The 25,781-nt window shown below is 44.9% G+C and overlaps 1 protein-coding gene across 1 annotated transcript in view; it reads left to right on the top strand.

Annotated features, from left to right (window-relative positions):
* Positions 1-25,781, top strand: part of SRF (serum response factor) — a 44,253-nt gene that overhangs the window by 6,861 nt on the left and 11,611 nt on the right. The window contains 1 exon segment of the mRNA XM_068232594.1: positions 3,667-3,933. Coding sequence (XP_068088695.1) covers positions 3,667-3,933 — 267 coding nt within the window.

Raw genomic sequence — 25,781 nt, forward strand, 5'->3', positions numbered from 1 at the left:
TTTTCAGTGCTGTGAGTTGGGCTGCAAGTTACAAGCTGCTGTAACATGAACCTGTAACTTCCCACTGTGAAAGCAGCCTTAGGGCGGGATAGGGAAATAAAGGGGTGGACCAAGGGAGTGCAGTAGGGAGAAGCAGCCCCAGCATGCTCTGCAGTATCTGTTATGCGGCCTGCTGGCCTCCTTAGGAGCTTGGGAATAAAGAGGATTGCTATTCAGCAAACTTTAAAGTGAGAGAGATTTTTAACTTCAGTATTGCCTTTTTGGCTTCCTTCTAAACTGTTTAACACAAGAGAATAGAGGTTTAAATTAGCTTTTGCAGCCTGACAGTTATTCTTTAAAGAGACACTGAAGCGAAAAAAAATATGATATAATGAATTGGTTGTGTACTATGAATAATTACTAGAAGATTAGCAGCAAAGAAAATATTCTCATATTTTTATTTTCAGGTATATAGTGTTTTTTTTTTCTAACATTGCATCATTCTCTAATATGTGCAGATTACACAACACTCAGCATTCAAAATGATTCTTTCAGAGCAGTCTGTGAACTAATGACCTCTCCTCTGGCAGAGAAAAAGTGAATAGTTAATGAACAGTTGAGATAATAAAAGTCAGAAAACAGACCTCTCCACCACTTTGAAAGTCGTAGAGATTAATGGCTTTTTTGTATAGATAACTGGAGTTTCTTAACTCTTCCTGTACTGGAAACAATTAGACTGATGTATCTGATCTTAATGTTTTATTTCTTAGCTGTACTACACATACAAATCATAATATCATAATTTTTTTTCGCTTCAGTGTCTCTTTAACCTCCTTAGCGGTAACCCCGTGCTAGACACGGGGTAAGCCGCCGGAGGGTGCCGCTCAGGCCCTGCTGGGCCGATTTACATAATTTTTTTTTTTTGCTGGACGCAGCTAGCACTTTGCTAGCTGCGCCAGCACCCCGATCGCCGCCGCCGCGCGCCCGATCGCCGCTATCCGGTGCGGCGCGCGCCCCCCCCCCCAGACAGCGTGCGCTGCCTGGCCAATCAGTGCCAGGCAGCGCCGAGGGGTGGCCCGGGACTCCCAATGACGTCCCGACGTCAGTGCAGCCCTCCAGGAAATCCCGTTCTTTGAACGGGATTTCCTGATCGGAGATCGCCGAAGGCGATCGAAGAGGGCGGGGGGATGCCGCTGAGCAGCGGCTATCATGTAGCGAGCCCTCGGCTCGCTACATGATTTAAAAAAAAAAAAAAACTACTGCGCTTCCCCCTGGCGGTATTTTTCATACCGCCAAGGGGGTTAAGGACCAGAGCTGCCCTCTTTCTATTTGGCAATCATTGGTGGGATTGGTTCACAGCAATCACTGGATCAATAGTAAATGAAATTGGCTCCTGACTGATATGGGGAAACTCTGCTGTCAATGTGACAGCTGAGTGAGCGGGTTCAGCAGCGTGAACAGCAAGAGCAACGAGATAACATGGGGGGTTGGGTGTGATTGAAATTTACGTCTTGGCAGGAATAACAGGACATAAACAGAGTATAGACTTCAGTCATCAAGTTCCAGAACCAGTTAACCTCCCTGGTGGTATGGATGAGCCTGACTTATCCAGGGGACAAATATATGAAAAGGGTATGGACAGGCCAGACTCGTCCAGCAATTTTAAAGTGTACCTGAGGACCGAGGTGACATGAGATATACATGTATATGTATAGTGCAAAACCTCTTAAAGCGGATCCGAGATGAAAAACTAAATATAACAAGTGACTTGTCTATATATCTTATCTAAGGTTTGGATAGTTTACACAGCAAATCTATCTTCAAACAGCTTCAACAGTATATTAATATTTTTCCCTGTGATACAATGGGAGCAGACATGTTTTCTGCTTGTCACTATTACACAATTACACACACAGGCAAGCTTATCTGTATCTAGGCATGCTAATCTGCATATTCTGTGAAAACTCCACTCTTCTCTCCTCCATTACACAGGCAACTGATCTGTATCTGCACTGCAGCTCTCAGATTGTGAAAACTCTGCCTCTGAAATCTATAGCTAGTAACACCTTTTTCACCTGCCCAGACTGAAATCCCACAATTCCTTGCAAGCGCCAAGGCACTCTGGAGAAGCTGTGGGTGTGGCTTGTTTAGTTTATAGGGAATTAGAGTATTAAAACAAAACAAGTATTTGGCTTGAGGAATGCCCTATAAACTATATGTAAGGAACACAATTATGCAAGGAGTAAAAGTTCATCTCGTATCCACTTTAATAACCAGGCTGCTTTACTTGTTTTATTGTGGTGTCTGAGGGCATTCGCATTGTGAGCTCTTGTGATTTTAAAAGCTCTTGCTAATGTAATGCTAGGAGTTTGCTCTCACTTGAGCGATGAGGGATTTTTTAGAAAATAACAAAGCATTGCATTAGGAAGAGCTTTTTAAATCGCTAGCACAAATAAAAAAGCTCTTGCAATGTGAACCAGGCTTGAAAGTTAATTTTTAGGTATGGAAGCGACAGTTTGTCTTCTTGGTACCTTGTCGAAATATTGTAAACATCACTGATAAGTTAACTACAGCCATATGTTTTCTTGGCAGAATACAACTTCTGAGAGCAGAGGGAGATAAAATACACAAGCTATTGACCTTTTTCTAACTCTGGGACACTTATTAGGCTGCTACTGAGCAGAAGAAAACATTCTATCTACTTTGTAAATGTTTAAATAATATCTGAGTATAAATACAATTGTTTATCACTTTTTCACTTCTGGTTCACTTTAATCACTTTCAAACGGCTGTGATTGAATCCCTATGCCCTTTTTGGAGGCTTTTATTCCTGCCAGGGCTTAGATTTCACTCACCACATCTGCATGCTCTCAACGCGCTCAATCGCTCAATCCCATCGCACGCACACTCTCCCTACTGCCAGTATGACAGCAGAGCTTTGTGAGCTAGTCTGGAGCCGAATTCATTGGCTCCTGAACCTGTCACCAATGTGAGCCAATATCATTGGCTCACATTGATCACGGGATCAGGAGCCAATGAAATCTGCTTCTGACTGGCTCACAGAACTCTGGTGTCAGAGACAGCAGAGTCGGCGGTCTGAGGGGGACAGGTGTGTGGTGGTAGCGGCGATCATTCGTATGTGCCAGTTTCTGGTACCAGTGGTCTCTGGTCGCAGAAAAACGAAGTTATTTACGTCAGTAAATAGCTTGGCGTTTTTCTCTGGGGAGAGAGAGAGGCGGGGCCAGGCGCTGGTCACGAACGTGTGTTTTTAATGCGAAAAATGCATGTAAAAAAACAGCATGTTTTCTGCCAAAAAGCTGAAGTGTGGAAATTATGGCCTGTCAGATAGGGAAGATTAAAGGTCTACTCTCCAAAGAGGACCTGGTATCTTCACATTGACTTCTTTCTACACAAACCCCAGAATCAGGCAGTTGAGTTGCTTTGAAAGGTGTCCCAGTGTCCGCTCTTTGGTATGATTCAATATGGAGACAGGTCAGTGAGCTGTCCCCATCCAGAGAGTAGCTTTATGATGTGTGAGCCTGGAAGGCCTATCTTAACTCGTGCTGCTGTGACCTGAGGCTGTACTGAGGTGGTTGTGATGAGGGTAGGAATGACCTACACATGTACTCTGTATGGTATATTGTCCTGCATTGTAGACTTCAGCTTGTGTCCTCCTCCTCTCTCCAGGCTTATGAGCTATCTACGCTGACTGGGACGCAGGTTCTGCTGCTGGTGGCCAGTGAGACTGGCCATGTCTACACCTTCGCCACACGCAAACTTCAGCCAATGATAACCAGTGAGACGGGAAAGGCATTAATACAGACTTGTCTAAACTCTCCAGACTCCCCTCCACGCTCCGACCCTTCCACCGACCAGCGAATGAGCGCCACAGGCTTTGAGGAGACCGATCTCACCTACCAAGTGTCAGAGTCTGACAGCAGCGGGGAGACCAAGGTGAGTGCAGGCAGTCTTTATTGTTGCCTATAGCGCACATAAGTCTACAGAGTATGCCGTAGCTACTGTCCCCTATGCTGTACTGTCCCATGTGGAGCAGCAGGGGAGTGGTGCACGATTGCTTTTTGATTTTAGTTGCTTTTAATCGTTGTTTTTTTTTTTTTTTTCTTCCTCATAGGCTGGTGACTAAATTGTTAGGTGTAGGGCTTCCATATTCCATTTCCTCTGGATTAAAGGACAGGTCCGGGGTTAAAAAAAAAAAAAAAAAAAAAAATCTACTTACCTGAGGTTTCCTCCAGCCCTTGGCAGCCTATCTGTCCCTCGCCGCAGCTCCGCTTCCAACCGGTGTCCCGGGGGCCCCTCCGTTGCAGATGCCGATCTCGCCCGGTATCTTCTGCGCGAGCGTGCCACTCGCATTTGTGGTTGTTTGCACGTGTTTTTTTTTTTTTTTTTTTGTAGTCATTGTATTCAGAGTATTTTTGCAATCAAACAAGTTTAATGGTGTGTGTGTGTGTGTGTACACACACACTCTCTCTCAACAGGCAATATAATTTTTCCATTAACCCTCCAGGACAGGTATACATCGAGATTTGGCCCCTCCCAGGAAACAGGAAACATCCACAAGCCTCTCTATAAATAAAAAACTTTGTCAGGTATCCGGCAGTATGGATGTTTCCTGTTCCAGGGACAGGTCTCTCTATACCTGCGCTGCATGTCCTGGAGAGCCTGGGGGGCTAGGGACTGTTGGTGCTGCGGGGACAGGTGAGGATCATGAGGCAATGTTATCTGCTGTCAGCCGCTTACCTCTCTCTATAGCCGCTGTGGAGGGTCTGGGGAGAGAGATGGCTGTGGTAGCTTCTTGCTTGGCAGGCGCCGCCGGCTGGAAGGACGAGGGCACGCTGCAGGGAAGGCGGAGGCCGAGCGGGCGCAGCGTGCCAGTATCCATGATGGCGGACGGGACACTTCCGTTTCCGCTTATGTCGTCACTTCCGCCCGCCGGATTGAAGAATGCGCAGCATTCCCCGCGTCTGGGCACTCATGCAGGACGCAAGATGGAGCACAACCAGCGCCTGGGACGAGCGGAGGCCTGTAGGCTGCTCAGGAGGTCCCAGGGCACATGAGCCTAAGCCGGATACTAAGGTACCGCGTTTTTCACATGTAAAACAGTTGTTTGTGTGAAGGCTGTTCTAAGGTGGCTCACTGGACTGGCTGTGTTATGGGGAATTTTTTGGTTGGTGAATAGCTTCTTGTGGGAAGTTGCCTCACACTGTGGCGGATTGTGGTTACTCTGGCTGCATGGCAGTTAAACAATATCTGTATTAAGTTTATTTTATTACAGAGTACAGCAGCTTCATCCTCTGCTCCATCTGCTACTGCTATTGAAGCATTGGATACTGCTAGGCCTAAAGAACGCTGTCCCTCTTGTAATGGGAAGCTACCGGTGCCTTGGAATAAGTTATTATGTCAGCAGTGTGCAACTTGTGTTTTGAATGAAGAGTCTGTTGTGGCTTATAAAGATTTCCTTAAAATGGTTCGCAAGGAAATGACAGTCAATGAAAGTGTTTAGAGAATCCATGTCGGCTCAATCTGGTGTTAATCCTCCACCTATTATTATTGCACAAGTGCCGTCTGGATCTGTTTCTTCAGCTGCTACGGTGCCACAGCCAATTGTACAACAACCAGTAGTCATTGCTCAATCACCTACTGTTATGCCTAACTATCCTATAGATCAAACAGCAGTACCTGCTGACAGGAGCTGCTGGTGGACCTATGGAAGAATCCTCACCATCGGCAACAGGGCATAAGAAAGCATCTGCTAAAACAAATTGTCCTGTCTTGTCAGATTCTGAACCAGAGGAATACTCTGATGGTATCTCTGAGTGTGACTCTGATGAGGACTTGTCTGAAAAAGATCAGAATAAAATGTCTAAATTTAGATTTTCTGCTAACGAGACAGAGGAATTGTTAAAGGCAATTTATGATTCTTTAGGTTTGAAGGATGACGCTCTTTCTTCAGTGTCTACGCATGATGCATTATATGCGGGCATGGAAGGAGAGAAACCAATGGTTTTTCCAGTACATTCATCTACTAAACAATTGATTAATAGTCAGTGGAAGAACCCTGATAGGAAGGTCTTTTTATCTAGAGGCTTTTAAAGAAGATTCCCTTTTGCAGAAGAGGACTGTAAACAGTGGGGTAAATGCCCTAAGTTGGATGCAGTCTTTTCGCAGGTCCACTAGGAAAATGAATTATCCTTTGAAGATCTAGGTTTTCTAAAAGAACAATCAGATAAAAAAGCTGAGTTTGCCTTAAAGAAAACTTAGTCAGCTACCTGCGCAAACTTCCGTCCTGCTGCTGCTACTACATGTGTAGGCCGTACCCTAGATTTATGGATGCATCAAGTAATGCGTCGCATTAAGATGGGGTCAAGTAAATACATTATTTTAAATTCATTTACCGTAATGTTTAAGGCTATAAACTTCATTATAGATGTGGCAACGGAATCTATCAGTTTGACCGCAAGAGCGGCGGCGTTGTCTAACGTGGCCAGAAGAAATATCTGGATTAAAACCTGGGAGGGTAGTAATGTTTCTAAAAACCTGTTAGGTATCATTCCTTTCTCAGGTGACCTATTGTTTGGTCCCCAGTTGGATGAAATCCTTGAAAGGACATCAGATAAAAAGAAGGGTTTCCCTAAAGAAAAGGCAATTTAGACAGGGGGAAAAGTTTTTTCGGAAGGACAAGGGAATAAAACCAAACCCCAAGACGGACGTAAACCCTGGTCCTTCTCTCGCGAGCAGAACAAGCCAAATGCATGGTTTGGCGGTTCAGACTCCACTACAAGAAAGCAGCAGTGACAGCGAAGAAGCTGTGGGAGAAAGGTTGGGCTCCTTCCTCCCGCAGTGGCAGAAGTTTGCGACCAGCCCATTCATTCTCAATCTGATCGAGTTGGGATACCATATTGTATTCCAACAAAGACCTTCAACAAAGTTCATAGTGACAAAAGAGTTGAGGTCAAACCAAGAACAGAGGGCCATATCTTGCATTCTACAAGATATGTTAACAAGAGAGGTGGTCACTCTGGTGCCAGTTCTGGAGCAGGTAAGGGGTTTTTTATTCAAAAATCTTCCTAGTGAAAAAACCGTAGGGCAAGTATCGTCTAATTCTGAATCTCAAACCACTCAAGCCTTTCATAAAGCATCAGGTTGCCTCCCCGTGGGCATACTGTCCGCTCCGAGAATTTTCACCCGAGCTGATCTCACATCTGCACAAAAGAGGTATTATGATTGTTCCCTATTTGGACGATCTTCTAATTATGGCAGAATCAAGGCAAACATTTTTGCTCTACAGAGATAGTTGTAAAGGAACTCCAGCAAGCAGGGTGGAGTGTAAGCCTGGAAAAATCATAGTTAGAGCCCACTCAGAAAATTCTTTTTCTGGGATTCATAATGAACTCAATAGAACAAAAGATGTTCTTACCGAAGCAAAAGCCTGCGAAGGTAATACAGCAGGTGGGAAATCTCAAAAGATTGGATGTCATCTCGATACGGGATGCAATGAGACTCCTGAGAATGTTAAACTCAGTGGCACCAGCAGTACAGTAGACAATGAAGCATTCACGAATCCTACAGAGTTGGGTCTTGAAAAATTGGGGCAAGACAATCGAAACTTTGGATCAGTTAGTACAGATTCTGGTGCAGGTAAAGGAAAGTCTAGATTGGTGGACTATTTCCCACTCGTTATCTCAGGGCAGACCTTGGCAATTTCCAACTCAGGTAGTCTTGACCACAGATGCAAGCTTGTTAGGTTGGGGGGCCATTGTTCAAGATTTCAAAACACAGGGTCTTTGGCAGCATCATATGAAAAATCAGTCTGCAAATCACAGAGAATTGATGATGGTGAAGTTGGCTCTGATAGCATTTCAACATTTGATAGCAGTCAAGCAGGTGCAAATAAGGACGGACAATTCCACAGTAGTGGCGTATATAAATCGCCAGGGGGGAACAAGGTCACACAAGCTATTGACCCTGGCGTTGAAAATACTGGACATAGCAGAACAGATTCTGGTGTTAATTACAGTAATTCACTTGAAAGGGTCCAACGGCAGTGGATGCTTTGTCACAGACATGAGATTTCAATCTAGCATTTGCATTCCCTCCGCTGAATCTGTTACCATGGGTATTGAGAAAGATTGCAGCATCCAGGACAAAGGTGATTCTTATTGCTCCAAATTGACCACGAAGGTCGTGGTATCCTCTGCTTCTGAAATTAAAAGTGGCGGAGCCGATGCTACTTCCTTGTCTGGACAATTTAATTTTGATTCAGAGGCAGGTTGTTCCAGACATCAACAAATGGAAGTTAACAGCCTGGTTACTGAAGAGCACATTCTAAAGACGTATGGACTATCAGATAAGGTAGTAGATACTCTGATTAAGAGGCGGAAAAAGAACACTAGAACAATATACCTGAAATATTGGAAAACTTATAAATTATGGAAGGAACAGTCAGGATTTAGATCTAATGAAGTTGCTACTGTTTTAGAATTTCTCCAGAGTGGAGTTGATAAGAAATTGGCCTTAAGTACGATTAAGGTGCAAATTTCAGCGCTTTCTGTTTTTTTAGACAGACAATTGGCTGGTCATCCCTTGATTGCTCGGTTTGTTAAATCAATAGAGAGAAATAGGCCAATTGCTGTTAAACCATTCCCGAACTGGGATTTATCTTTGGTTTTGAAGGCTTTGACGAAGCCTCCTTTTTGACTGTGCCAGTAACATGAATTTACGTTTGTTAACGTTCAAAACAATATTTTTAGTAGCAATCACCTCAGCAAGGAGAGTGAGTGAACTTGAGGCCTTATCCTGCAGGGAGCCTTATTGTATTTTTTATAACGATAGGGTAGTCCTTAGAACCAGTTCAGAATTTATTCCGAAAGTTGGGGATATTTTCTATCGATCGCAGGAAATTATACTACCAACCTTTTATCCTAATCCAACAAATGATAATGAAAAACAACGACATTTGTTGGACATAAGACAAATTCTTAAAGATTATCTGGAGAGAGTAGAGTTTAAGGAAAACTGAAGCCCTTTTTTTGTAAATTTCACCGGAAAACTAGTGGGACAGAGGGCTTCGAAGAGAACGATAGCTAACCGGATCAAATTATGTATTATGGAGGCCTATAAAGTCATGGAAACGACTCCGCTGAAAGATCTAAGAGCTCATTCTACTAGAGGGACAGCAACTTGAGCCTTCAGAGCTGTTGCTTCTTCTATGGAGATCTGTAAGGCAGCAACGTGGAAGAACTTGGGAACGTTCATGCGGCATTACAGATTGGATCGGATATCTTCATCAGACCAAGACTTTGGAAGAAAAGTCTTGGAGGCGGTCAGCCCACCCTAAAGTTAGTGTTTACTTGAGAATCATCTCGATGTATACCTGTCCTGGAGGGTTAATGGAAAAAACTAAACATTAGCTTACCTGGTAATTTAATTTTAAGTAACCCTCCAGGACAGGTGGGGTAACCCACCCCATTTCCTTTTATGATACATAGTGTTTAAAAATGCAAAGGTATAAATTATGTATAAATGTATATAAGACACTATTATGAATGGTTAGGTGTCAGGTAGTTGAGACCTGTTGGAATGTTTCTTTATTTAATACTGCCGGATACCTGACAAAGTTTTTTATTTATAGAGAGGCTTGTGGATGTTTCCTGTTTCCTGGGAGGGGCCAAATCTCGATGTATACCTGTCCTGGAGGGTTACTTAAAATTAAATTACCAGGTAAGCTAATGTTTAGTTTTCTGCCTTTAGCAGCCATAAAACGTACCACAAACGAAAAAGAAAACCGCACAGTTTAGCAATAAGACCTGCACAGTTGCTTGACACAAGAATGTTTAGCTCCTCAGTGATAAGATGGCCTTATATACAAATAATTGTAAATACTCAAACTAAAAGTAAAAATATTGCAAAAAAAAAATAGAGAAACTGGAGAGCAAACATTCCTAGCAAATAGAAACCATTATCAGGAGCCTGTCTAAGTGCAGATCTACAACCTCCAGTGTTGAAAGCCCCCTTTTTCCATATTTTATTAAAGCTAAATGGATGCCCCCTATGTGCATGGGCCAAATTCTCTAATTTAAAATGGGCATTCATCTGCCTTATATAGAGTATTTCTTCAGCTCTGGCTCTCCTCAAGGCTGTGTGCGAAGTCCCCTGCTCTATACCCTCTACACTCATGATTGTATTTTTGCCTACCATAGTTACACCATTGTTAACACGTAAAAGGGAAAGAGGCACCCTGGTGTAATAAAAGCATCTAAAATCAGCTTAAAATCGAAAAGTGATATGAGGTAGCTTACCTTAATGACGAAACCTTTGTAGTTAATACAAGGGATTTTTATTAGCACAGGCAACGCGTTTCGCGGGTCTCGGCCCGCTTCATCAGGCCAGTAAAAGTGCCAAATAGAAAATATCATCTAGCATAGGGAGCCTCTCTAGATGATATTTTTTATTTGGCACTTTTACTGGCCTGATGAAGCGGGCTGAGACCCGCGAAACGCGTTGCCTGTGCTAATAAAAATTCCTTGTATTAACTACAGAGGTTTCGTCATTGAGGTAAGCTACCTCATATCACTTTTCGATTTTTAAGCTGATTTTAGATGCTTTTATTACACCAGGGCGCCTCTTTCCCTTTTACGTGCTAAGTATACCCCCGAACATATCCTGTCCGAGGGGAGGTGGCAGACCACCAGTGGAGTCCCCACAGTGGACTCTGTCCCCCTTTTTTCCACTGAGAGCGACCATCCTTCCGGTTCTGGCTAGGACCACCCCGAGTGGAGTCGTGTTTATTGTCTCCACCTGCTTCCTGTGGTTGGTTGCCCCCAGCAACCTCCCTTTGTGAGTAGTGCTTCTAATTTATTTTCTTTTATTGTGGTCATTGACATATTGCACTTCTGGGCTCCCGGTTTTTTTGTCTCCTGTGACTTTTTCTACAGGGTGTTCATCCACCCATACTACAAACACCATTGTTAAGTTTGCTGATGCTTGTCTATGGGGAGGTGGAACGTATGGGAATGTGGTGTAGTGACAACAATCTGCTCCTAAATATAGCCAAGACCATGGAGCTTATTGTAGGCAGAAAGCTGACAACCTTAAGCCAGTTATTAATGGAAATTGTGTGGAGAGCAGTGGCGTAGCCAGAGATCATGGGACCCTAAAATGTGGGCACTCTTAAGCAATACCACCTGCCCCTTACCCTATGGATCTGAGTTATTTGGGCAATTTACATTATCATGTAATAACCACTGCACATAGTTCCTGAGCATTGAAACCAAGTCAGAAGGTGGAGAAACGCAAGAAAGTTAGTCATTGGGAACCGCTTTGAGGGAAGGCTCTGGGTCCTAATGAGCCTTCCCTCTCCTCTGCCGGGGCCCTCGGTGAGGAGCTGGCTCCCCCGTTCAAATCCCCCACCGCGGGGGACTTGGAAGGCTTCAAGAGCAGAGTCCTCCTAAAGACAGGCGGCTCCATACTGCGCATGCACAATCATGCATGTACTCGGGCTCCCGAAGACTTTCCGAAGTCCCCTTCGCTGACTGAAGGAGCAGTATTTGACCAATTTAGTCAAATACTGCTCCCGAGGACAGAGTGGCACTGGGAGAGGGAAGGCTCATTAGGACCCAGAGCCCTCCCTCTCCTTAGGTAAGTATCTGGTTTATTTTTATTTATAAGGCGGTTCCCAATGACTTTAATGGTGAATATGTTAAAGCAAACCTGAACCGAAAATTAAAAGTCAAAATAAACACATTATACTTGACTCCCGTGCAGTCTACTCATCAATCTTTCTCCTCTCCAGCATCCACTGTGATCGATGGAATTCTCAGTCCTCCATTTTAAAAATGCCGATGACCTGGTAACCACTTCTGGGTCAGCACACTGTTAAACTGCAATATTGCCCACATGAGCCATTGGGAAACATGGACATTACCTTGCACATCAGTTGTCACTGACAGCAACTGATCTATAACTGACAGCAACTGATATTTCAGTTCTGACAAAATTTTGTCAGAACTGGAGGGAATCCTTGTTAGAAGAAAATGGTGAGCTCCTGAGAGGAACTGATGGCGAGGTAAGTAATATTAATTTGCAGGTACATCAAGTGTTTATTTTAACCACTTAAGGACCGCAGGAATTTTCAATGATTTGTGCTGGGTGGGCTCTTCAGCCCCCAGCACAAATCGTGTGGCAGGCAGGGTGATCAGACTTCCCTCCTCCCCCCCCCCCTTTTAGGGGAAGTCCTGTTGGGGGGGGGGGGGGGGGTCTGATAGCTGCCCCTCACCCCCCCCCCCCCCTCTCCTTCCCTCCCTCTCCTGCCCAAGATAGGCAGTACAGACGGCGATTTGTCCTGTACCGCCTCAGATAGGCTTCAGCCTATCAGATTCCGGCGATCCCCGGCCAATCAGAGGCCGGGGATCGCCGATCTCCTTTACAGCGGCCGTACGATGTAAACACCGGGGATTTCTTCCCTGGGTGTTTACATTTCGCCTGCGAGCCGCGATCGGAGGCTCGCAGGCTGTTCACGGAGAAGGTCGCTGCGGAAACGCCACTGCGACCAGCCGCTGCCTATCGGCTTTGGCTGGTCGTTAGAGACACTGAAGCGAAAAAAAATTATGATATGATTTGTATGTGTAGTACAGCTAAGAAATAAAACATTAAGATCAGATACATCAGTCTAATTGTTTCCAGTACAGGAAGATTTAAGAAACTCCAGTTATCTCTATACAAAAAAGCCATTAAGCTCTAAGACTTTCAAAGTGGTGGAGAGGGCTGTTTTCTGACTTTTATTATCTCAACTGTTCGTTAATTTTTTACTTTTCCTCTGCCAGAGAAGAGGTCATTAGTTCAGACTGCTCTGAAAGAATCCATTTTGAATGCTGAGTGTTGTGTAATCTGCACATATTAGAGAATGATGCAATGTTAGAAAAAACACTATATACCTGAAAATAAAAATATGAGACTATTTTCTTTGCTGCTAATCCTCTAGTAATTATTCATAGTACACAACCAATTCATTATATCATATATATTTTTTCGCTTCAGTGTCTCTAAGTGGTTAAATTGTATTCGGTTCAATTTCCCTTTAAGTACCCACTGGGCCCCCTATGCTCCAGGGCCACATAGCAGCTGCTATGGCTTTTTCTATGCCCCTAGTGGAGAGGTTTTTATTTGGAAGTTACCATCAGAGGACCTCAACTATGGTTCACATATTGCTGAGATGGTGAGGAAGGCACAGAAGTGAATCTACCTTTTGGAGGGTGCTTAGATAAAATATTCCTGAGAATTGTTGGTGTCCATTTATCGCTGTACAGAGGAGATTGTCTGGGTCTACTGTCTGTGGTTTTCCAGTTGTGGAGTAGCACAGGAGGAGCTCCATGGAGTCATTTAAGGTTTTTCAGCGCATAGTCTGTTAATTTTTTTTTTTTTCACTAGAACTACATACTTCCTATTGTTTTAGGAACATTAAGAAGATATTTATAAGACTTATTACAATCAGGACGTGTTGTCTGGCAGACATTTTTGAATAGGTTGAAAATTGTCTTCATCCATTGGCCTCAATTCACTAAGCTTATCTCCTGTCTTTAATGTTTCTAGAGTGGTCACCATGGTGGTGAGGCATGTCGTATTTAGGAAACATTTTACCTCAGGCAAACCTAAAGTTAACTCTTCTGTCTTTAAGTTAACTCTTCAATCCTTAAAATAACTCCACAGTTAAAGACAGGCTGTTTATTAACTGTGTACGAAATTGACTACAGAGGCGGTAACTTAAGGAATGAAGAGATAACTCTCTAAGGGCCCGTTTCCACTAGTGCGGTGCGGAATCGCCGCATATCACCGTTGACAAAATCGCATGCGGGTGCGATTCCGCATGCGTTTTTTGCCGCGATTTCGCATAGGCAGGGTATATGCGATTTTAACCATGTCACTGCCTGTGTCAATTTACATTACTTTCAATGCGAAATCGCGGGAAAAAACGCATGCAAAAAACGCATGCGATTTCCCTATTAAATACATTACCTGCGAATCGCCTGCATTCCACACGCAGGCGAATTCTGCAGGGTCTACCGTGCAGAAAAATCCTGCACATAAAAACGCAAATGAAAACTGACAAGTGGAAACAGTCCCATCCACTTGTATTGCCTATGCGAATCCGCATGCGTTGTCTGCATGCGAATTCGCGCTAGTGGAAACGGGCCCTTACTGTGTGGAGGTAAGTTTTCTCTTGCCTTATCTCCAGCATGATCTTAGTGAATTGAGGCCAAAATTGTCTATTACGAAGTGGTAAATTTGACCTGGTGTATTATGATAGTTTTAAGCTAATATTGTATGAGGGGCAAGTGTATTTCAATGTGTACATGTCTCCTTTGTTTTTATTCTATCTTGTTTGTTCTGTAATGGAAAATTGCACTTTAAATATTGTTGTAAATTATACGAGGATAAGAGTTCTGAGCTTCTTCTAGAGTACCTCCACTTGTGTACTGTACAGGGATGGTGCTGGAGGGGGTTGTGTACTGTACAGGGATGGTGCTGGAGGGGACTGTGTACTGTACAGGGATGGTGCTGGAGGGGACTGTGTACTGTACAGGGATAATAGAGGGGGGGGGGTGGAGTTGGGTTGTGTATATTGTGCTGGAGGGGTTGCATACCGGGATGGTTGGGGGAGGGGAGAGGTGGTGGTGAGGGGTAACCTGGATTAACTGTAAATGGAAACGATTGTGTACCGGGGGGGGGGGGGGGGGGGTCGTGTACTGGAGGGGGTTGTGTACTGCGTGGTATGCTGCAGAGGCATTGTGTACTGTAGCGTTATGGTATGGGGGGGTTGAGGGGCATTGAGCACTGTAGAGGAATTGGGGGGGCTGTTGTGTACTGCAGAGGGATGGGGGGGGGGGGGAGGATTGCATGCTGTGGTTGGATAGTGCGGGAGAGGGTTGTGCACTGCAGAGGGATTGGGGAGGTGGGGAAGGGGGATGTTGTGTACTGCAGAGGGAAAGTGGCTGGGAACAGTGTTGTTCCAGCAGAGCTGAGGAATTGGACAGGCCTGCAGTCTAAACCCAATGCTCTTTAACATATACATTAGCCAACTGGCTGTAGCCCTGTAATCCTCCCCAGCACCAGGGGGATGGATGGTGCGAGGGGGGAAGCTGTGTACTGTAGACGGAGGGTGTTGGAGTTGTCCTGTAGAACTTTAGTAATTGCTGTGTTACCGTCATACACAGAAGCTCTGCCTGTTAGTGGCATTGTGTGTCCTCCATGTGATGCAGGAATGCTGTGTAGGACAGACAAGGGACAGGTGGTCCCGGCCCTCTCCCCCTGTCAAGGCACAGCTGTGCTGCCTCTCTCTCTCACTTCTCATTGATAAAATTGTGATTCGGCCTCCATGGCCATATAAGGAGAGGTTTTCCTTCAGCGAGGAGCTGGCAGAGCCTCTCGCATTCCTTATATGCTGCAGCTGTCTGTGTATGGCAGGGGGAGTGTCTGTAGCAGGCTGTATACAACACATGGAGGAATGCATGCTGCCTGTCACCTGACCACAACACTGCTCTGTGCGTACACTCTGCCTACCTACCCCTCATCACCTTACATCACCAGTGTACTTCTCAGTGTTACAGATTGCCCAGCAAGCTCATGGTGAACCAGAGCTCCCAGGAGTGTGTAAGGGGCCTCCTTACTAAAATGCCTCCTTACTAAAATGCTATGCAAACAGACGTTTGCCATGTTAAAAACAGTGCACTTCTCATTACCTGACAACACCGTGCTGTGTACATTCTGCGCACCTACCCCTCATCACCTGACCACAATAACACCGCGCTGTGTGTACACTGTGCTCCTACCCCTCATTACCTGACCTCAACACAGTGCTGTGTGTACACTCTGCACACCTACCCCTCATCACCTGACATCACCAGTGTGTGCTGTGAAATCAGAGGCTTAAGAGGGTCAGATCATTGAGCGTACTCAGTAAAGTGCTGTCCTAATTCCCAGAGGACCCCTCTCTGTAATAACTGCTCTATCACTATACAGGCTAGCTGATTACACCGCAGTAAAGCTCTCTCATCCATGTATACATTTTAAGGCCATTCTTCTTAATAATCCGTTATGACGTCTTAAAGGGAAGGTTCAGGGTGGCTCTTAAAAAAAAAAAAAAAAAATGCCCATCCACTTACCTGGGGCTTCCTCCAGCCGTGGGCAGCCAGGACGTGCCCTCGGCGCCGCTCCGCAGGCTCCCGGTGGCCGACCCGACCTGGCCAGGCCGGCTGCCAGGTCGGGCTCTTCTGCGTTTCAAAATGCGCTTCACGGGGGCGCGCTGACGTCATCGGACGTCCTCCGGGCTGTACTGCGCAGTACAGCCCGGAGGACGTCCGATGATGACAGCGCGCCCCCGTGAGGCGCATTTTGAAACGCAGAAGAGCCCGACCTGGCAGCCGGCCTGGCCAGGTCGGGTCGGCCACCGGAGGGGACCGGGAGCCTGCGGAGCGGCGCCGAGGGCACATCCTGGCTGCCCACGGCTGGAGGAAGCCCCAGGTAAGTGGATGGGCATTTTTATTTTTTTAGGAGCCACCCTGAACCTTCCCTTTAAGCATTGTGTTTGTAAAGTGTTTAGCAGATGTAACTATGGCGTGTCTCTGATGTTTTGAATTTTGAGGTGTGTGTGTGTGTGTGTGTGTGTGTGTGTGTGTGTGTGTGTGTGTGTGTGTGTGTGTGTGTGTGTGTGTGTGTGTGTTTCAAGCTTTTTTTTAGCCGGGTGCACCACCTGGCTACTCTTGGTGAGCACCCGGCTGTCCTCAGCTTCCCTCCTCATGCTATAAGCAGAGTTAGCGGTCCTGCATTTTTCTTGTCGATTTCCCCACCCGGCTACTTTTTTTGTGCCACCCGGCTGGATTAAATTTATGGGGAGTGTGTATATACAATGCCATCTACAGGGCATGCTGTGCAACCTGTTCCTATCTAGTTCTTTGCTGGTGGCTGGGGCATTGTAGGCCTTGGCCAGTGTTGCCCTTCCTGTAGTAGATGAGGTGCTCAGTTTGTGTGTAACAAGATGAGGACAGATTGGGTGGCATGAAGCATGTGTAGGCACAACGCCTCCAGTGAAATGAGGACACAGCGTCTTCTCATCACATGCTGCTTCTAATTTCACTCAGACAGCCATGTCTGCGGGGAGGGGGAAAGGTGGGGGGACTGAACAATCCTCTCTCCTGTTCACGGTTTTGGTGTTCCTTTCATTTGAGGTGACCTCCCTCCCTCATGTTCTGCAATTGAGGTACCCTCACTCTCTCCATTGGGGCCAACATTTGAAGTACCCTCCATCTGGTCCAACATTTGAGGTGCCCTTTAGCCCTCGCTTCCAGTGTTTTGAGGTGTCATCCTGTGTGTTGGATTATATTGCCAGACTAATGGGAAGTGGCGCAATTTGCGTTCTGTCAGTGCTGTACTATAAGAAGCTTGGGCTGTAAGTAGAGCTGGTTATAGGATGCATGAGATTGGCTGTGATGAAGTCTTGCTACCTCCTATATTTTTTTTAATCTGCATATGATTGGCTAGTGCAGACCTCCATCAGTGCATGACCGTCGTCCATCTCAGGAAGGGGTTGTGATTGCCTTGGCAGATTAGCTGTGCTGTGTGGTAATCGGGTTCCAGTGTGCATGGAAAAACCACAAAGAGAAAAGTTAGCCCAGGTCTCGCTTACCAAAAAAAATCAAATAACTTTGTGGACAATAGCCCATAGACGTGTCAAAATCCACTACAAACTAAAACCATTAAAGTGGTATGAAACCCAGCACTTCTTCTTTGCTCTAAAAGATTTAAAGCATATTATACTACCACCATTTTGTACTAGAACCGCATTCAACTAGTTGAACAAAGGACTTACAAGCTCCCTGCAGGGAAAGCTGGACACATCTGAACTGGAGATAACATTATTTTGTGTTTACCTAACCACTTTACCCCCGCCCATACGAATTTCTCCGTCCCTTTTTTCCATCCTTTAACCCCCAGGGACGGAGAAATCCGTACTTTCCGCGCTCCTGCCGCTGCCCGCGCTCCCGCTCGCTCTAGCGCGCATTCCCGTGGGTAAACGCGCCGCCGACCGCTCGCCCCGGAGATCAATGAACGGGAAAATCCATTCCCGTTCGTTGATCTAAGCCCCGCAATGATCCGCTGCTTTTCCGCTAAGCAGCGCGATCATTGTGAAAAAAAAAACTTACCCAGTCTCCTACTACTTCCTCCAAGCGCCCGGAAGCGTCAGCATTAAACAGTTACTGGTGCCATCTTGTGGCCAAATAGTAAAACTACACCCTAAACATTTTTCACATACTAATTAGTTATACACAAAAAATTAACTCATTACCTCCCACACTCCCCCTTTTTTTTTTTTTTTTTTTTTTTAAATTAAATTTACAATTAAATAAAGTACATAGTTACCTTAGGGACTGAACTTTTTAAATATTTGTCAGGAGGGTACAACACTGTTACTCTATAAACTATGGGCTTGTAATTAGGGATGGACGCAAAACCGAAAAAAATGCACCTTTATTTCCAAATTATTGGCGCCAAACATTGTGATCGGGACATAATTTAAACTGTTTTATAACCGGGACAAAAGGGCAAATTTCATGGGTTTTAATTACAGTAGCATGCATTATTTAAAAACTATAATGGCCGACAACTGAAATTTTTTTTTTTCCCACACTTTTCCTATTTTCCCATTAAAACACATTTAGAATAAAATAATTCTTGGCATAATGTCCCACCTAAAGAAAGCCTAATTGGTGGCGGAAAAAACAAGATATAGTTCATTTCATTGTGATAAGTAATGATAAAGTTATAGACGAATGGAAGGAGCGCTGAAAGGTGAAAATTGCTCTGGTGGTCAGGGGGTAAAATCCCTCAGTGGTGAAGTGGTTAATTGTATCAAATGAGGGATGTAAACATTCTCTGGCAATTCAGACACACCAGAACAGATACTCCAGAAAGCATTTCTGGGTACATTACAGTGTGAATACACCAGTCATGAATAAAATGCAATGTCAGTTCTCAGCAAAAACATTGTACTTTGGGAACTTGTAATTTCTAAATGAATAATAATACTTATGCACAAAAGCAAATATAACTGTATGGTATATAAAAAGAAAACATGTTTTTATTGAATATTGTCAGTTTTATACCACTTTAACCACTTAAGTCCAACTGGACGAGATTTCTCGTCCAGTTGGGCTGCGCGCACTCCCGCGGGTCGCGCGCGCTCCCGCGGGCCCCCCCCGTGCGCGCCCCCGCTGCTGGCCGCTAGATTACCGATCAGTGAAAGGGATTATAAATCCCTTTCGCTGATCGGACCCCCCCGGAGAAAAGCCGACAGCGTCTCTTCAGATGCTGCGGCTTTTCTGAGCTCTGGGCTCCTTTCTTCTGCCTGGGAGCGAGATCGATCGCTCCCAGGACTTTTTGATTCTGGCCATCTTGTGGCCAAATAGCAAATTACACCTGTAAAAAAAAAAAAATTCAAATTAAACATATAAATATATTAAAAAAAAAACCTGTTTACCTCCCACACCAAAAAATACCCACATACAAGTTTAAATTAAAAAAAAAAAAAAAAAAAATTACTATAATAAAAAAAAAAAAAAAAAAAAAAAGTTACCTAGGGTCTGAACTTTTTAAATATGCATGTCAAAGGAGTATATCAATATGATTTAATAAATTATGGGCTTCTAAACAGTGATGGATGCAAAACGGAAAAAATGCACCTTTATTTCCAAATAAAATATTGTCGCCATACATTGTGATAGGGACATAATTTTAACGGTGAAATACCCGGGGCATATGGGCAAATACAATACGTGAGTTTTAATTATGGAGGCATGTATTATTTTAAAACTATAATGGCTGAAAACTGAGAAATAATGAATTTTTTCCATTTTTTTCTTATTCTTCCTGTTAAAATGCATTTACAGTAAAGTGTCTCTTAGCAAAATGTACCACCCACAGAAAGCCTAATTGGTGGCGGAAAAAACAAGATATAGATCAATTAATTGTGATGAGTAGTGATAAAGTTATTGGCAAATGAATGGGGGGTGAAAGTTGCTCGGATGTAAAAAAATGTCAACCCTTCGGGCTTAAGTGGTTAAAAACACCAAGAACCACTGGGCTATTCCTGAGGTTCTTGTAGTAGTGATTTTGACACATGTCTATGGTCTATTGTCCACAATAACTTTAATAGCCCAATAACTGGGCTAAATTTTCTTTGTGGTTTTTTTCCATGCATTCAGGTAATTTTGAGTTAACCACTTCCCGACCGCCGTATTGACATTTGGCGGCCAGGAAGTGCACCCGCAAGGACCGCCGTATTGACAATTGGCGGCGGTCCTTGTAGGGGCATGGGCGGAGCGATCGCGTCATCCGTGACGCGATCCTCCGCCTGGCGCCGCTCACCCGCCGCAACATCCCGCCGGCCATACGGAAGCGCCGGCGGGATGTTAACCCGACGATCGCCGCATACAAAGTGTATAATACACTTTGTAATGTTTACAAAGTGTATTATACAGGCTGCCTCCTGCCCTGGTGGTCCCAGTGTCCGAGGGACCACCAGGGCAGGCTGCAGCCACCCTAGTCTGCACCAAGCACACTGATTTTTTACCCCCCCTGCCCCAGATCGCCCACAGCACCCATCAGACCCCCCCCTGCCCACCCCCCAGACCCCTGTTTGCACCCAATCACCCCCCCTAATCACCCATCAATCACTCCCTGTCACTATCTGTCAACGCTATTTTTTTTTTATCCCCCCCCCCCTGCCCACTGCTCCCTCCTGATCACCCCCCACCCCTCAGATTCTCCCCAGACCCCCCCCCCCCATGTACTGTATGCATCTATCCCCCCTGATCACCTGTCAATCACCTGTCAATCACCTGTCAATCACCTGTCAATCACCTGTCAATCACCCATCAATAACCCCCTGTCACTGCCACCCATCAATCAGCCCCTAACCTGCCCCTTGCGGGCAATCTGATCACCCCCCACACACCAATAGATCGCCCGCAGATCCGACATCAGATCACCTCCCAAATCCATTGTTTACATCTATTCTCTCCTCTAAACACCCACTAATTACCCATCAATCACCCATCAATAACCCCCTATCACCACCTGTCACTTTTACCTATCAGATCAGACCCTAATCTGCCCCTTGCGGGCACCCAATCACCCGCCCACACGCTCAGATTGCCCTCAGACCCCCCCTTATCAATTCGCCAGTGCATTAATTACATCTGTCCTTCCCTGTAATAACCCACTGATCACCTGTCAATCACCTGCCAATCACCTATCACCCATCAATCACCCCCTGTCACTGCCACCCAACAATCAGCCCCTAACCTGCCCCTTGCGGGCAATCTGATCACCCACCCACACAAATAGATCGCCCGCAGATCCGACATCAGATCACCACCCAAGCGCAGCGTTTACATCTATTCTCTCCTCTAAACACCCACTAATTACCCATCAATCACCCCCTGTCAATGCTACCTATCAGATTAGACCCCTATCTGCCCCTAGGGCACTCAATCACCCGCCCACACCCTCAGAATGCCCTCAGACCCCAGCCCTGATCACCTCGCCAGTGCATTGCTTGCATCTATTCCCCCCTCTAATCACACCTTGAGACACCCATCAATCACCTCCTGTCACCCCCTAGCACACCTACCCATCAGATCAGGCCCCAATTTGCCCTGTGTGGGCTCCTGATCACTCGGCCAAACCCTCAGATCCCCCTCAGACCCCCTTCCGATCACCTCCCCAGTGCATTGATTGCATCTATTTTCCCCTCTAACCACCCCCTGAGACACCCATCAATCACCTCCTGTCACCCCCCCCCCCCCCTAGCACTCCTATCCATCAGATCAGGCCAAATACAACCTGTCATCTAAAAGGCCACCCTGCTTATGACCGGTTCCACAAAATTCGCCCCCTCATAGACCACCTGTCATCAAAATTTGCAGATGCTTATACCCCTGAACAGTCATTTTGAGACATTTGGTTTCCAGACTACTCACGGTTTTGGGCCTGTAAAATGCCAGGGCGGTATAGGAACCCCACAAGTGACCCCATTTTAGAAAGACACCCCAAGGTATTTTGTTAGGTGTATGACGAGTTCATAGAAGATTTTATTTTTTGTCAAAAGTTAGCGGAAATTAATTTTTATTGGTTTTTTTTCCCAAAGTGTCATTTTTCACTAACTTGTGACAAAAAATAAAATCTTCTATGAACTCGCCATACACCTAACAGAATACCTTGGGGTGTCTTCTTTCTAAAATGGGGTCACTTGTGGGGTTCCTATACTGCCCTGGCATTTTAGGGCCCCTAAACTGCGAGGAGTAGTCTAGAAAACAAATGCTTCAAAATGATCTGTGAATAGGACGTTGGGCCCCTTAGCGCACCTAGGCTGCAAAAAAGTGTCACACATGTGGTACCCGCCGTACTCAGGAAAAGTAGTATAATGTGTTTTGGGGTGTATTTTTACACATACCCATGCTGGGTGGGAGAAATTTCTATGTAAATGGACAATTGTGTGTAAAAAAAATCAAACAATTGTCATTTACAGAGATATTTCTCCCACTTAGCATGGGTATGTGTAAAAATACACCCCAAAACGCATTATACTACTTCTCCTGAGTACGGCGGGTACCACATGTGTGGCACTTTTTTACATACTAAGTACGCTAAGGGGCCCAAAGTCCAATGAGTACCTTTAGGATTTCACAGGTCATTTTGCGACATTTGGTTTCAAGACTACTCCTCACGGTTTAGGGCCCCTAAAATGCCAGGGCAGTATAGGAACCCCACAAATGACCCCATTCTAGAAAGAAGACACCCAAAGGTATTCCGTACGGAGTATGGTGAGTTCATAGAAGATTTTATTTTTTGTCACAAGTTAGCGGAAAATGACACTTTGTGAAAAAAAACTATTAAAATCAATGTCCGCTAACTTGTGACAAAAAAATAAAAACTTCTATGAACTCACCATACTCCTAACGGAATACCTTGGGGTGTCTTCTTTCTAAAATGGGGTCATTAGTGGGGTTCCTATACTGCCCTGCATTTTAGGGGCCCTAAACCGTGAGGAGTAGTCTTGAAACCAAATGTCGCAAAATGACCTGTGAAATCCTAAAGGTACTCATTGGACTTTGGGCCCTTTAGCGCAGTTAGGGTGCAAAAAAGTGCCACACATGTGGTATCGCCGTACTCAGGAGAAGTAGTATAATGTGTTTTGGGGTGTATTTTTACACATACCCATGCTGAGTGGGAGAAAGATCTCTGTAAATGGACAATTGTGTGTTATAAAAATTAACAAATTGTCATTTACAGAGATATTTCTCCCACCCAGCATGGGTATGTGTAAAAATACACCCCAAAACACATTATACTACTTCTCCTGAGTATGGCAATACCACATGTGTGGCACTTTTTTGCAGCCTAACTGCGCTAAGGGGTCCAAAGTCCAATGAGCACCTTTAGGCTTTACAGGGGTGCTTACAATTTAGCACCCACCAAAATGTCAGGACAGTAAACACACCCCACAAATGACCCCATTTTGGAAAGTAGACCCTTCAAGGTATTCAGAGAGGGGCATGGTGAGTCCGTGGCAGATTTCATTTTTTTTTTTTGTCGCAAGTTAGAAGAAATGGAAACTTTTTTTTTTTTTTTTTTTTTTTTTTTCTCACAAAGTGTCATTTTCCGCTTACTTGTGACAAAAAATAATATCTTCTATGAACTCACTATGCCTCTCAGTGAATACTTTGGGATGTCTTCTTTCCAAAATGGGGTCATTTGGGGGGTATTTATACTATCCTGGAATTCTAGCCCCTCATGAAACATGACAGGGGGTCAGAAAAGTCAGAGATGCTTGAAAATGGGAAAATTCACTTTTTGCACCATAGTTTGTAAACGCTATAACTTTTACCCAAACCAATAAATATACACTGAATGGTTTTTTTTTTTTTTATCAAAAACATGTTTGTCCACATTTTTCGCGCTGCATGTATACAGAAATTTTACTTTATTTGAAAAATGTCAGCACAGAAAGTTAAAAAAATCATTTTTTTGCCAAAATTCATGTCTTTTTTTGATGAATATAATAAAAAGTAAAAATCGCAGGAGCAATCAAATAGCACCAAAAGAAAGCTTTATTAGTGACAAGAAAAGGAGCCAAAATTCATTTAGGTGGTAGGTTGTATGAGCGAGCAATAAACCGTGAAAGCTGCAGTGGTCTGAATGGAAAAAAAGTGGCCGGTCCTTAAGGGGTAGAAAGCCCTAGGTCCTCAAGTGGTTAAAGGCTCGCAGTCATTTGGTGCGCATACACATGAGGTGTTGATTTTCACCCAGTATAGGTGACACCTAGACTGTTTTGCCAGTTGAAGACCAATTATACCTTTCTACAGTTAGTAGGGTTTCAGTGCCCTGCTGCCCCCTCCTTTGTGACTGTAGCCAGTAAGCAACTGTGTGTTCTGTAAATCTATATCATTTTAAAGATAATCTGTACCTAAGAAAAGGTAATAAAATAAACATATCTCCCTGTCTGTAGCACTCTCCTCTCCCCCTCTGCGTCATTTTTGCTGCTCCCCGCCGTTATTTTGGCCATAAAATAACACTTTTACAAGGTGTTTTGTAAACAACCAATATGGCCATCAAAGCAGGAAGTACGTCGGGCAGAGCGTGCCTGCTTTCAGTCAGTGTGCACAAGATGTATAGGTTGCTGTACAGTATGCCAACACATTAAAAAAAAATGTATACAGCCTTGGTTTTGAACAGCAAGAGATTGAATCTCAAGAGGTCATTAGTTTGTTTACCTTTCTCCCAGCGTCTCTGATGCACTGCAGAATGACAGGCTGTTTCATCCGAGCCTGCAGACTGGCGCCCTCTGCCTGTGTCAGGAATCAATCACCATGCAAAAGCCCAGGCAGCTCCTTCTAAAGCCGCATCTACACACGTAGATGCGGCCACGATGCTCCTTATCCAGCGGCTCGATTGATAAGATCCAACAGGACGGATCTTGCTTCCGCCGATTCCCTGCTCGCTCCCCGCGAGGGGACAATGGCAGGGAATCGAGCGGAAGATAAGTGGCGGGGACGAGCGGGGAATCGAATGCGGCGGGTACGCAGAAGAGGCGATCCGGCGGCTAATCGAGCCGCCGGATCGCAGCCTCATCTACGCGGGTAGATGAGGCTTAAAGCCAGAGGAAGATATCTCACCAGCAAAGATTGTAATCACCTCTCTCCCTGGTCAGCACCCCTCCCAGCCAGAGAGCAGAGACTGCATAATGTAACTAAAGTAAAGTAACTAAACTCACAGAGCAAGTGTGGAGGGGGCGGGGAAGGGGAGGCCTGCCTAACAGATGAACACTGAAGAGCCAGACCCTTCCAGAGACAGGGCAACAAGTCCAACAGAAGACAGATAAGTGGATTTATTACACTGACTCTGCAACTACAAAGGGCTGCAGTAAGCCAGATCACATTACATTAGGTTTAGGAACCTGTAGGATAGAAGAAATACGGCTGAAAATTTTGTTAGAGTCTCTTTAAGGTAAAGATCCATACTATAGCAGTTTCCTGATCTTCCTGCCCACTCTCGTAGGGTGGCGGTGCAGCCGGAGGCCTCACCGGGTGGCGGTGGTGTAACCAGAGGCTTTGCATGATAGTGATGTAGCCAGAAGTCTCACATGAGGTCATTGCTGATCCAGCCCGATTTACTTCTTGGGGGGGGGGGGGAGGAAATACATTTTTTTTTTTTTTTTTTTTTTTTTTTGTTGT

Source organism: Hyperolius riggenbachi, chromosome 4 (genome assembly GCF_040937935.1).
Source record: "Hyperolius riggenbachi isolate aHypRig1 chromosome 4, aHypRig1.pri, whole genome shotgun sequence".
Taxonomy (NCBI): domain Eukaryota; kingdom Metazoa; phylum Chordata; class Amphibia; order Anura; family Hyperoliidae; genus Hyperolius; species Hyperolius riggenbachi.